General features: G+C 38.5%; 1 protein-coding gene across 6 annotated transcripts in view; it reads left to right on the top strand.

Annotated features, from left to right (window-relative positions):
* Window positions 1-13,027, top strand: part of slc8a3 (solute carrier family 8 member 3) — a 62,459-nt gene extending 49,432 nt beyond the window's left edge. For 5 of the 6 annotated variants that reach the window (XM_048974607.1, XM_048974608.1, XM_048974606.1 and 2 more), the window contains 4 exons: window positions 5,005-5,120; window positions 5,604-5,703; window positions 6,643-6,933; window positions 7,460-13,027. In XM_048974607.1, the coding sequence (XP_048830564.1) occupies window positions 5,005-5,120; window positions 5,604-5,703; window positions 6,643-6,933; window positions 7,460-7,836 (884 nt within the window). In that variant the 3' untranslated portion in view covers window positions 7,837-13,027. The remainder of the gene's footprint in view (window positions 1-5,004; window positions 5,121-5,603; window positions 5,704-6,642; window positions 6,934-7,459) is intronic. The other variant, XM_048974610.1, reaches the window with a different exon arrangement.
* The last annotated feature ends 272 nt before the right edge of the window (window positions 13,028-13,299 follow it).

The following is a 13,299-nucleotide window of genomic DNA, read 5'->3' as shown; positions in this document are numbered from 1 at the left end:
TGAGCTTCTTTCACCCTCTTGGTTATAGTCTTCGCCATGCTTTACCTGCTTGAAAATGCCTTTAAAATGCCATAGTTCAGTATAATCGTGTTTCTGCGTGAACTCCAATCTAACGCGATGTTATGTCTCCTCTGATTCTGTAAGGGGAGCTATGTTTCCATGGGCATCATGAATGATCTCTGCAACCCGCAATCCTATATACGCAGTCTGGCTGCAGAACTTGGTATTTACTTTTGTTGCTCCCCAACGTCAGGTGCCAGTCCTACTTAATTTGGTGTCTTGGTTTTTTTTTCTCAGTTCTAGACGTTATTTCCTATCTTTGCCTTTAGTCTCGCAAAACTGGTCTTGCGATTTCCTGGCTCTCAATCAATGCCTCCTTGATCCTCACTTCATCCCAGTTTGCTTTTTACTTGTCTGGATCTTTCTAGTACTTACATGTTCCTGACCTCTGCGCTTCATCCTATATCTATGCCTGCAGTTCCTCCATGTCTGGTTTGCTGGGTGCAGCCTTGCGCGCCCCATCTGTGTCTTTATGCATATGCTACTGAACTTAATTCCTGGTGGTCAGTCATAACCTTCAGGTTCAGCCAACTGGGAAGGACTGTTGCGTTTGGCTAAAGATATTTTCTCAAGCTCAAGGTGAGCCACAACATAATGGAAAAAAATCCATAGGCTTGCTCCGAATGAAAGTCCAGGATAAATCATAAAATTAAAGTAAGAGAATGAAATGCAATATAAATAATTATAGTGACTTTCAGTGTTCTTATTCTGTGCTGATATTAAACATTTCCAGTCCTTTGGAAAACATCCCCTGGAGTTTGCTATTTGAATGCTGCACATTGTTTTAAATAGAACATTTTGTAAATGTGGTTGTCATGGTAGGTAACTATGACCTCATAACTTATGGGAGTTTCTTCCCAAAAGTCCAAAAATATATTGTCTAGGTGACTGGGTGTCCCTAAATAATGTCTGTACCATAGGATAGGTCAAAAGCACACGGTTACACTACATTACATAAGTGTTTCTGGAACGTGGATGAATTTAATGAAGGTATCAAGAATATTTTTGCATACACAAATAGTACAGAATGCTTCAGATCAAAAATAAAGTCTTCAATGTTCTGCTATTTTGCAACTATTCAGTACAGGGTCATATTTTAACTTGATCAAATCAAGCCTCCAGTTCACCAGTTACCTACATGGTTGTTCCCCACAGCTACCTCCATATGCTTCCAGTGTATAATCATCCATATTAACAAAGAGCATTTTAAGCTTAGTCTAGTTAATGTCTCTTTGCGCACTCTGGAGGCTTGGTTCTTCATTCTCAGTATCAGTTTTTGATTCCCTTTGGTCAGTTTTTTTGAAGCTGATTATTGATTCTCTGGACAGGCAAGATATTTCCAATTCCAGACACTATGCTTATCCAGATACTGTATATCAAAAGTTTGAAACACCTCTGACCTTGCCTTGGACTTATTGAGGGTGCTGGTGCTTTTGTCATTGTAAAAGACTCTATTTGGAGAAGTCAGATGGAGAAATAGCATTGCCTGATATATCATTGTTATATGACTACTAAATAACTGTGTATACGAGCTTTGCAGTCTAGTATTTATACTGTAAGCACAGCTGCATCTCATCTAGATATCTTGTTGCGGGCTTTGACTACTTATGAACTTTATCAGTCTGCTACTTTTCCTCTTCTGGGCCTGGACATACCCAGACAATTTTCTTATCGGTTTCATTTTGTGGCCATATACCGCATGTATTAAAAAGAGCTATAGGACCGTCACCTTATCACTGATGCCTGAGATGCGGCTGCCTCTGGCTGAGACTCTCTGCACAGAAGTATAGGAGCAGCAGTTATATATAAGGTCGTCATTGTTTTGGTGGTGCATTTTGACAGTCTGCATTGAAGGTGTGCGAAATAGATTGTCTTTTGTAGCATGAGTCACCCTGAGACTGTAGATGATACCTCCTGCACAAACCCACATACAGTACTCATGAGCATCATATGTTACACTGGCACAAGGCACTCCATTGTGGAGGGTCTGTGAGTAGATCTTCTGCCTATAACAACCATCCTTCCTCATCAGTTGAGCCTCAGGGTTCTAGACGGCCGTCGGGACATAGTTACAGAAGGATTTATAGAAACATACAGGGAGTGTGTAGCTGGGCCATGATGTAGCACTAACCAGTAGTGATCATGGGGGGGGGAACTGGGAGACAGGGAACAAGGATGAAATGAGGCCGAGAAACGTACCATGGAACCTGAAAGGTCATGACAGGAGGGGTAAGACTGAAAAGAAGGACCCGAGATACTAGAAAATCAGCAGATTAGAAATCCGTCACATACAGTAGGAGCTAAAACTTGATACCAGAGAGCAACAGGAATGAACAGCAAGCTCTATGGCCAGGTTGTGCAGAAGCAGCAGAGCTCATTACCTGGCAACATGTCAAGGTCAGGTTGTAGGTTACAGGGGGTGTCTACAATGAATGCAGCCATGCAACGTCCCCTGCCAGAACAGAGAAGATGGATTGTGCATTCGTCTTTCTTAACTGCTTGTCCAGTATAAAGTTGCAGTGTGAGTCTAGAGCCTGGCATGAATCAAGAGACACCTTGTAATGGTGCCAGTCAATCACAGGGCACACACCTGCACACACTAATTCATCTAACCGCATGCTTTTTGGAGAACCAGGAGAACACCTACATAAACTTGAAGGGAATGAACAGGCTCCACACACACAGAGTCAGAGGCACACAGCAAAGCCACAGTCCAGGAGGTATAAGGCAACAGTGACACCCTACAGTCACATAAGTAAAAATAGAACACTCTATCGTATTCTTAACAAAAGCAATGATGCTGTTGTTAAAACGAATGGATTATATAAAATGTATTTTTATATCTGACAAAGAGAGACTGAACGATAAAACTTTACAAATCAATTGAAATCACTAAACACCTGTTTTTTATTTCCTATTTTATATTTTGCTTCCTTTATAAAAACAAGACTGGTAAATCCATCCATCCAACCACACACCCCCCAACCACATATGCTAAGCAGCGTTGCGGGGAGGGTTTGGAGTCTATCCCAGAAGCCTGCGGCACAGGGAAGAGAAATACCCTGCATGGTATTCCAATCCATCACAGGGTCTGCTGATTACTCAGCCTAATTATCTACTTTATTGGATAGATTGTACATCATATTTCTGTCCTTTTTTATCGCAATTTTTTTGCTTATTTTTTCTGTCACTTAATGAAAACCCTGGAAGAAAACTCAATAAAACGTTTGAGGTATATTTTGGACTCGTTTTTCCTCAACTATATATACCTGAATACTGAGATTACAGAAAGGTCGTCTTTGCAGTGTAAATAATCACGTATCGAAAACAGTAAGTAGGCCTACGTGAAGCTGTGATCAGATGAGGTGGGTCAGACTAGGCATTCGAGGCCATTATATCGGTGTTTGATCTCTCGCTCACCATAAAGTCACCGTTAGATTAGTCCTCTCTGCGTTGCCCCAAAAAGTTGTATCTTCGCTTCTTCAACTCACCTTGAAAGACCAAATGTAGGTCTTACGAGGCAGGCTGCAATGTTCAGACTTTGTATGGCGATACATAGTCACAATTCACGGCTTGCGGTGGCTACGACTCATTGGCCTTGTTTTTTATTATATATGTAACTGGTCTTTCCTTTTCTTCCTTTTTTATTCCTGTCACATTCCTATCCATCCTCCTTTTACTACCCTATTTCCTTTCTTTTCTGTCTGTTTTGGTCAACAGCTCTTTTATTCTTTGAAGGTAAGAAAATGCCTCCCAAACTGCCTTTGAGTGGTTTCTACATGCCATTTGTTGTTTGTCTTGGAAACGTGATGTGGTTTGTAACGTATTATAACACATTTTGAGGGTAAGGAGTATTAACTAACCCTGTCTTAACTAATCAAGTCTTAACTATTAAACTTTTTTTTTACAGTCTTTCTTCTGATCTAATGATTTACCCAAGTTGCTAAAATATTTATTGAAAAGTTACTAAACTAATGCTCGGTGTCAACTGGTGGCAAAAACTGAATTGTGCATTTAAAAATTAAGTATTGTAAGACCAGTAGTTTACACATTATTTGAATTAGTCATTTGTATTAATTATTGATTTGTGTTATTTCGTAAGAAATTATTCAAAGAAAACAAAAGGTAAAGTATAGTTAATGGAAATTTTAAAAATTGGCAAGATGGAATAAAGTTTGAATATGGAACATGGAGGCTGGAAATTATGATTGCAGATTGAACCAGATCTGAATTTCTCTGATTGACGAGGCTGGGCCGAACCACGATCTCTGGTACTGCACAGATATAGCATGTTCTTTTGGGTGGGATATAAGGAGACAAGTGCAGAGAGTTCTATGAAAAGCTAAGGTGGTAAAAAGAGGTTCATGGATGTACGATGGCCTTGTTTAGCATTTTTGCTTCACTTTGGCATTCAAACTCACAGTTTTAAGTTCCAAAAATACGGTCTTGTAATTTTATCTGATATTAAACATATAACTATGTGGATGCTTATGCATTGTACTGACTGCATGTGAAAGAAATCACCTGATGATTGCATATGACTTCCATATGGTTTTTAAATTCATGACAGGATCTACTAAGATTTTAGGTAATGATTCAGAGCTGTGGTCACTAACAGAAGTACTGCTGCAAACAGAAAAAGAAACCGAGTCTTGATCAGAATCTGTGTTGTCACGTACTCCATGTAACATGCAGCGAGATTTTTTTAGTGTCTTACTAATTGATTTTATACTGCCATCTAGTGTTCAGTGGTCTTTTGCTAACTTGTTCCACCAAATTACATAGATCCATATTAAGACCGATTGAGCTTAAGTTCCATTGGGCGTACTTGGTGCTTCTAATCAAGGCAAACATTCAGTCTTCTTTTCCTTGTTTTCTATATATATATATATATATATATATATATATATATATATATATATATATATTTTTGTTCCTTACCAGACCGAAAGTTATCACCTGAAGAAGAGGAAGCGAGGAGAATCGCAGAGATGGGCAAACCAGTGTTAGGGCAGCACCGCAAACTAGAGGTCATCATCGAGGAGTCATATGAATTTAAGGTGCTTTTAATGGATTCGTTTTCTTGACACAAAATGGTCTTTGTCATATAAAATTAAGCTGTGAGATCAAACTATGCCTTTGTCCTTATACAGCCTCTCTCCAAGTTACATGGGGTTACATTCCGATAAGCCTATTGTAAGGGCGAAAATATAGTAAGACGAAAATGCATTTTAAATAAAGTACACCTTACCTACTAAACACCACAGCATAGCCTAGAACCTACCTTAAACATGCTTAGAACACTTTACATTAGCCTACAATAGGGCAAAATCATTAACACAAAGCCTGTTTTATAACGTGGAATATCTCATGTAATTTACTGAATAATGTACCGAAAGTGGAAAACATTTACCCATCGTAAAGTTGAAATATCGTAACACGGTGTACGTCTGTATACGTTTTTGTGACTGTTTAATGACAATGCAAATGATTATTGGGGCAGATTGGCATTTTCTAACGGGCTTTTTCCTGATGTGTTTTAGAGCACAGTGGACAAACTGATAAAGAAGACTAACTTGGCTCTTGTTGTGGGAACTAACTCTTGGAGAGATCAGTTCCTGGAGGCCATCACAGTCAGTGCAGGTACAGGATAAATTATTTGGAAGAACAGTCTAAGAAGTGCCTTTGACAATATTAGACAAACCTTTTTCCAGGAGTGACAGCATTGTGGACCTTTGGAGATCCATTTAGTTGCACATTTGATTACCTGGGATACTGTATTATTTCAACTTAATGTGATGTCAGTCTATAGATAAAAGCACAACGCAGTGCCATGTTCCAGTTAAAACCATAATTAAGTAACAGATTAGAATAAATAAGCCTGATGACTGGCTCAGTACTGTTCATTTTTATATTCTGCTCCCAAATTCACTTATAAAGTGTGAAATCTAATTTAAGGGATTGTAAGATGTTTACACCTGGAGTTACAGTATATGACTGTGTGGTTGGGTTTTGTGAATAAAACTAGTTTTTCTGTTTTCCCAGAATATGAGAATATGCAAACTGTAATTTTTCTAAGGAGGAGGCTGTTAGTAGGGTGACTTGGTGGAGCAGTGGTTAGCATTGCTGCCTCACACCTCTAGAACCAGAGTTCGAGTCTGTGCTGTGACTCCACGCCTGGAGTCTGCATGTTCTCCCTCTGATGTTTTGGGGTTTTTTCAGTCCGGTAAACAAGCTGAGGTTATCTAGAGTCACCACATTATCTCTAGGTGGGTGAGTGTGCCCTGCAATGGGCTGCCACCCCACCCTGGGTTGCTTGCTGCCCTGTGCCCAGAGGCTTTCACAACGATGATTACTAATTCTTAAAAATGTAGGATCAGTTTTAGCTCATTTCTATGATCATAACTGGAAGGCTGTTCTTCATTTCAACAAAAAAAAATGAATGATGTACCATAAACAGGTCAACCGATAAGGTATAAAAATTTGTGTGATATATGTAAAGTAATTTGATCGTTTATATGCAGTTCACAGTTTCATGTGTTGTTTGCTATAATCTTCTTTTTCTTGCCTTCCTCAATGTTGTCTTTAACAACATGACAGGAGATGAGGATGAAGAGGATTCCGGGGAAGAACGCCTGCCTTCCTGCTTTGACTATGTCATGCACTTCTTGACAGTTTTCTGGAAAGTTCTGTTTGCATGTGTTCCACCTACGGAGTACTGGAATGGCTGGGCCTGCTTCACTGTGTCCATCATCATCATTGGCTTGTTGACGGCCGTTATTGGTGATTTGGCATCACATTTTGGCTGTACGATTGGTCTGAAGGACTCCGTTACTGCTGTGGTGTTCGTGGCCCTCGGTACTTCAATTCCTGGTGAGTCCTGTTTATTTTGCTTTAAATTAATCACTTTTTTTCTTTATGGGATGCCGCTAGAGATATCAGGCCCCCAACCCAGACCAATTCAATTCCATGATCCTAACCTGTTTACGGTATCCCGGTTTTCACTTAAATACTGTTGGTTTCAGCTCACTGAAGCTGAAAACAAATGTTGGATGTGACTTGCCTTGATTTAAGCTCTTATATCAGGTGTGGGGAACCTGATCCATGGAGGGCCGGTGTGGGTGCGGGTTTTTGGGATGACCTCTCAGTCAGCCAATAATAAAGCAGTGGTTCTCAACTCCAGTCCTGGGACCCACTGTGATTGGCTGATTGAGAGGCCATCCCCAAAAACCCACACCCATATCAGACGTCAATGGAACAGGTTCCCCACCCCTGCTTTACATCAACAAAATCTGAAATTTCAATTAGCGTGTGTAAACTTTTGATACCCACTGCAATTGATGCATGTGATGCCCTTTCTGCCATTAATCTCTTTCTTGTTTCCCCCCCTTCCTGAAAGACACCTTTGCCAGCAAGGTGGCCGCAGTACAGGATACATACGCCGATGCCTCCATCGGGAACGTCACTGGCAGTAACGCGGTCAATGTGTTTCTCGGCATCGGGGTGGCTTGGTCAGTGGCGGCCATCTACTGGCACATGCAAGGGAAGGAATTTGTGGTGGCAGCCGGATCCCTTGCCTTCTCTGTCACACTCTTCACCATCTTCGCCTTCCTCGCAGTAACTGTGCTGCTCTACCGGCGCCGTGCCCACATTGGCGGAGAGCTGGGTGGTCCGCACGGACACAGACTGGTCACCACCGGCTTCTTCTTCAGCCTGTGGTTTCTCTACATTCTCTTCTCAAGTCTGGAGGCATATTGTCATATACAAGGCTTTTAGCCGCTAGGAACATCTGTCCAGAGGTACTGAACGGAAGAAAATACAAGTGTGGATTTTAAGTGTGGAAACGGGTGTGGAGCAGAGTTGTACAGAGTGCAAGACAAGAGGACGCAGTGGAGACCTCCACTGCGGCAGTCCTTCCTGAGGTCTTTGCAGATATCAGATGGTCAAGGCGAAGCATTAATAAAGGAGGAATAAGGCAGTGCCTTTTTTCCCTGGTAAGGTGGGGTGGGGAAGACAGGATTTAACTGTCCTCACTCATAGGAGTCTGGATGGTTGATTGATACCAATGGGGAAAACCAGTCAAGTAATCTTGATGTGTGAAATCAAAATATCTATTTTTTTCTCAACACCTGACAAGAATTTTTTAATGAAGTATTTTGGGAAAAAATATAAAAACACAAAAATAGGAATTTAAGAACTATTTTCTGAGCTGTATAAAGGATAAGAATAATATTTCAACAAAAAAATAACCTAATGAAATTACACAAACTGTTCTTGGGTCACAATAGGAAGGACTATATGCAGAGTCCTTTTTTAATTTGTAAAGGAACCACTGGAAGGTTCTCAGATTTTTACAAAGGCTGAAGTGAACAGGGACAAAATCGGAGAGATAAACTGAACATTAACAGCTGAGCATTACTTCCTTTATACATCTTTATATATATATATATATATATATATATATATATATATATATATATATATATATATATATATATATATATATATATATAAATAAAACATATTTTCTGTATATTCTGAATATTTCCTATGTGCATTTAATGGAGGTAGATGGGGGCTGAGTGCTGGTGAACATATAATATTGGGTGACTTCTAGCTATGAGATCTTTTACCTATCTACTCGTTTACCAATTTTTATGAAAAATGACATAATGACACTAAAAGCATCGATAGACAAATTTGTCTCAATGAAGTGTAACTGAAGAGCAGGGGAGTACTTTTCGTCTCAGATGTTATTATTCCGACTGGCAAGCAGAGACAGCCTTATAGCTGAATAAACGGCCAGGTAACTAGCCAGATAAATTGTATACGGTTGTGAACGTTAAAATAAATAAAATGATTCTTCTTTATGTAACTTGTTACATACTACAAACACCTTCAAATCGGTACAATTATAATGTAAATAAAAAATTACAGAGATGTTCTAAAATTCCGTGTAAATCTGTAACAAAAATACAAGGAAGCTCCACCCAAACTAAATGCAAAGTTAGTGTGTACCTTAATACAGCTTGATAAGAAGGTGTAACTATGCCCTACAGAATGAACAGAGGACTGATTAACAGGGTAAGACTGTTATTGATGCTGAAAGGGTACTTTGTGCAGCTAAAGGGATAAGAATATCCAGCTAAAGGGTGAGAGGTTCATGCACATATATGTACATAAATTTAATATTTTTTTTTTTACATACAAACATAGGAAAGTGTATATGCATAACAGATGTGTGTATGTGTGTGTGTGTGTGTGTGTACGTTTGAACACCATTTCAGACCCATGTCTGTCCATGTGTGTGCAGTTTAATAATAAAACATATGTCCACACCTCTCATGGATGTCTCACCAAAAAAGGAGAAAATATATTTTAAGTGTATCTAGGTAAATACTAAATATTTTCTTAAAAACAAAGCATATGGCATCATTATAGGTTAAGACGCCAGTCCTTCTTATTCCAAACGTATCCTATCCAGTTATGGGTTTGTTGATTTGGTCTTTTTGACCCCACAAGTATTATGGATGTGACACCCCAGAAAACAGGGACAAGCACGTTTGACAAAACTGTGGACAGTTTTTATTGCTGCTGCCTACTTACAAAACATGCCTCAGCTTCTGTCTTTTATTTTCTGTAAAACAAAATTTTCTTCCGTTAATTGAAGACTGGTTTCGAAATACTCAGTTGGAAATGGACAAAAGGGAGAATCAATCCACTATTACAAGCAAAGAGCAGGGCCTGAATTATCCTGAATTAAGATTTTTTTCAATTCTGATAAGGATATTTTACTGTAAGGTCTTGGCCTACCATAAATGCTACATGTCCGTTTAAATTAAATAATTTTCTCATGGCTTATATATATATATATATATAACTAATGTCACAGCATAATATCCAAATACTTTCTGGTAAAAACAGCAATAAAGAATTTCAATATTACAGTTATACACCAGTTACGCCAGCTAGATGCTAAATATTGGCTTAGAATAACATCAGTTTTGTTTCTTATATTCATCAAAAATTGCTTTCTTTGGCTAGCTCTAGATCTGTATAATATTAATTGTTGTTGAGTAACATGAAGCATTGTCAGGTTGGATTGTATTTGAACAATATTTACTGGAAACACCACAGGAAAATTTTAATACAGCCACATCTTTTTTTCATAACCACTTAAGTAATGTGGGATAACAGTGTATCGGGAGCCTGTCTGATGAAGCATCATTAGCACACTGAATTACATGCTAGTCCAAGGGTCTTCGGCTGGCCATGGGGGCAGGTACTGGGCACCCGTAGAAACCTTTTGGAAAAGCTTCATGCACAGAATGCGTTGTTCATACTTGCAGGCGTACGACATTCTGTGTGTTATCAGTCACCAAACAATTGCCGCATTACTTTCATTCACTCTTTTCTCCCTTAAATATACAGCCATGTAAATTTCATTCTCCCTGTTGCCAGCACCATCCCAGCCTCCCTTAGTTCTTCATTATTTATAAAATCACACATTAATGGTCGGGGTTCCCTAGCTCTGAACTCTGCGGTGGTCCCTAGTTTTAGATTGCACGTTTACGGACAACGTTGAGACACTGGTCTGCTTAAATTACGCCTTTGGAGTATGTAGGGGCACCTGTGAAGAGAGAGTAAACGCCTGTGATCATGGGGAAAACATGAAAACTTAACGCATACAGAGCTATTATATTCAGGGCCATGCAAAATGTTCTTTCATGACATTCCTGTCGGTGATCTGGCACACCATGTTTAAATATTGCTTAATGGAAAACAGCTTCGATTCAGCCCAGTTGAAGGAAGCCTTGGGGCTTGATGATTTCTGGTATGGAGTTTTTCCACATTGTTTTCGTTTGTTATGCAAAGGAGAGTAATGCAAAGGCAGCCCTTCATGGTACATGCTAGTACGCATGAACTGGAAATGGGCGACATAGTTCATCTGCTGGCTCCGTTAAAATCAACATGTAAAACTTGATTTATATCGAATAATTGTCAGGTTATTTCCACAATGCTGTTTAATTAAGGTAAAAAGTTCATTAAAATATCCCTTCAATCTGATACTGAAAGGTTTTTATCTGTCTGTCCATCTTACAACTGATTTGGGTCACTAAAGCACAATGCAGGGCTGCCAGTCTGTCCCAGGGCACATACATGTACACATTCACACAGTGGCCAACTTAGAGAGACCGAGTGGCTTCTCTTTGGGCTGTGGAAGGATACCTGCACGATATGGGAGAAACATACAAACTCAAACGGACCCAAATCCCTAACCCTGAAACCTGCTACCCACTGAGCCCCCATAACACTTGAAAAGGGTTTATGTTTAAATACAAATTTCTCATAAAAATGAGCTTTAAAGAACTTGTAGCAAAACTCTTGGAGAATAAAACCGAAGTATAAAACCTGACAATAGCATACTGTACAGTATATGTGTTCTGCTCATAAGGGAAATGGGAAAATTTGTTAAGAAAATGTAGCTGTGTATGACTCAGAGCCGGTCACGTATGTGTTCTGTTAAAATTTGAATATATTTCACCATGATAACAGCAAATGTTTCAGAGAAATTGTTTCAGCAGAACTCTTATACAGTCTGTTTAATATGAAATAGCTCAAATTTCAAAGCACAATCTTTGTATGTGGTGTTATACAGTGTAGCAGGGTTCACATTGTGCTGGCCTGCGTTACACAAACTTTGCATGACAGCGAATGGCATACGGTGTCATACGAAGTACACTTGCACATTAGTTTGTTCTGTAACACCGATCTTATACTAACTGGGAATCTTATCGGGTTGTGTTTAAGCGATGTTCGCCAGCTTTTCAGATGCTATGCCTAATAATCTGTCTCTGGAAGATCAAAGATATCTGTTGATTGCTGTCCACTACACTGGCCGACATGGGGAAATGCTATTACTGTGAACAAAAGTGGCCATTTAAAATGATTTATTTTTCTATTGTTTTTGTGCTGTACTTTTTTTGTATTTAATATTTATTCATAAAAATATTAATTTATTTGTAAGTCTTTTGCTGTACATTTGTGTTCTGCTTTTCAATTTTATTCATTGTACAAAATTATACGAACACTTGGGGCTATAGTTATGTATAAAAGGTGCTATATAAATAAAGGTATTACTATAATTAAGCTAAAGTGTGCATCACTCAAGCCGGTATTTACATCTGAGTACAAAACTTGCTAAACTGTCAGCAATCAACAGTCACTCTCCAGTTACAAGCACTTAGGGGTAGCATGTGAAACCGACTGGGATGGTCTCCAGGAGTAGGGCAAGAGGCCAGTAACAACTCTATTATGTACCTTGTGGAAAGAATTTTTGGACGGTTATTTGTATTAAGGATTGGTTTTGTATTTAAAAAAAATACACTTGGTGTATTGTCAGCCTCAGTAAATTAACATGCAGAAAAATCTCGGTAACATAATTAAGAACAGGAGCAAATGACTGCGATTTGGTGAGCTTGGCCTTACTGTACTTTTGATTAAATTCGTTTGGTAAACTCTGGCTTTTATGTAGTTTAGTCTTCTCTTTGTAGGAGTGAGGGCTTGGATGAAGACAAACATTCTGTTCAGAACATGCTTATAATATGATCAGTTCTAAGGAGTACCTTTGCCACGAGGCAGATGCTTCTAGAAAATTTGCCTATATCTGATCGTTTCAACTAAATCGAAAAATAAAAAACGTTCAACTAATATTTTTTTTGTACTATACTACTCAATATCAACATCTCTGTTATTCTTACAGAAGTGGCACAATTTATCGCTGCCTTTCCTCCATCCTGCTTAAAAATCACTGGATTGTTGTTTATTTGTTTATTTGCATTTACATGGAAGATTGATTTCTCTATTTATTTCAGGGAATTATGCATGATATGAACCTTAATTCAATTTATGTCAAATTATCAGTTTCTGATTTTTTGTCAACAAAAATAAACTGTTTGAAAAATTATTGTATATTTACAGAATATTTCTTGTAGCAATTGATCACAGTGCTATATATATATATATATATATATATATATATATATATATATATATATATATATATATATAATTTTACTGTTTATTCAATGTTTTAATGAGAGTTACTCAGCTTATCCTACGACATTTAAAGGAAGGCAGCCTTTGTTGTATTTTGCCATATGTATGTGTTAGTAATAAAATGATACTACATAAAAATGGTAGCGGATGGATAGCAGTTCATTGCCTTCTCTGTAAACT

This window comes from Brienomyrus brachyistius, chromosome 14, assembly GCF_023856365.1.
Source record: "Brienomyrus brachyistius isolate T26 chromosome 14, BBRACH_0.4, whole genome shotgun sequence".
NCBI classification, from domain to species: domain Eukaryota; kingdom Metazoa; phylum Chordata; class Actinopteri; order Osteoglossiformes; family Mormyridae; genus Brienomyrus; species Brienomyrus brachyistius.
Note: the sequence above shows the minus strand (reverse complement) of the source record. Positions and strands in the feature narration are given on the sequence as shown.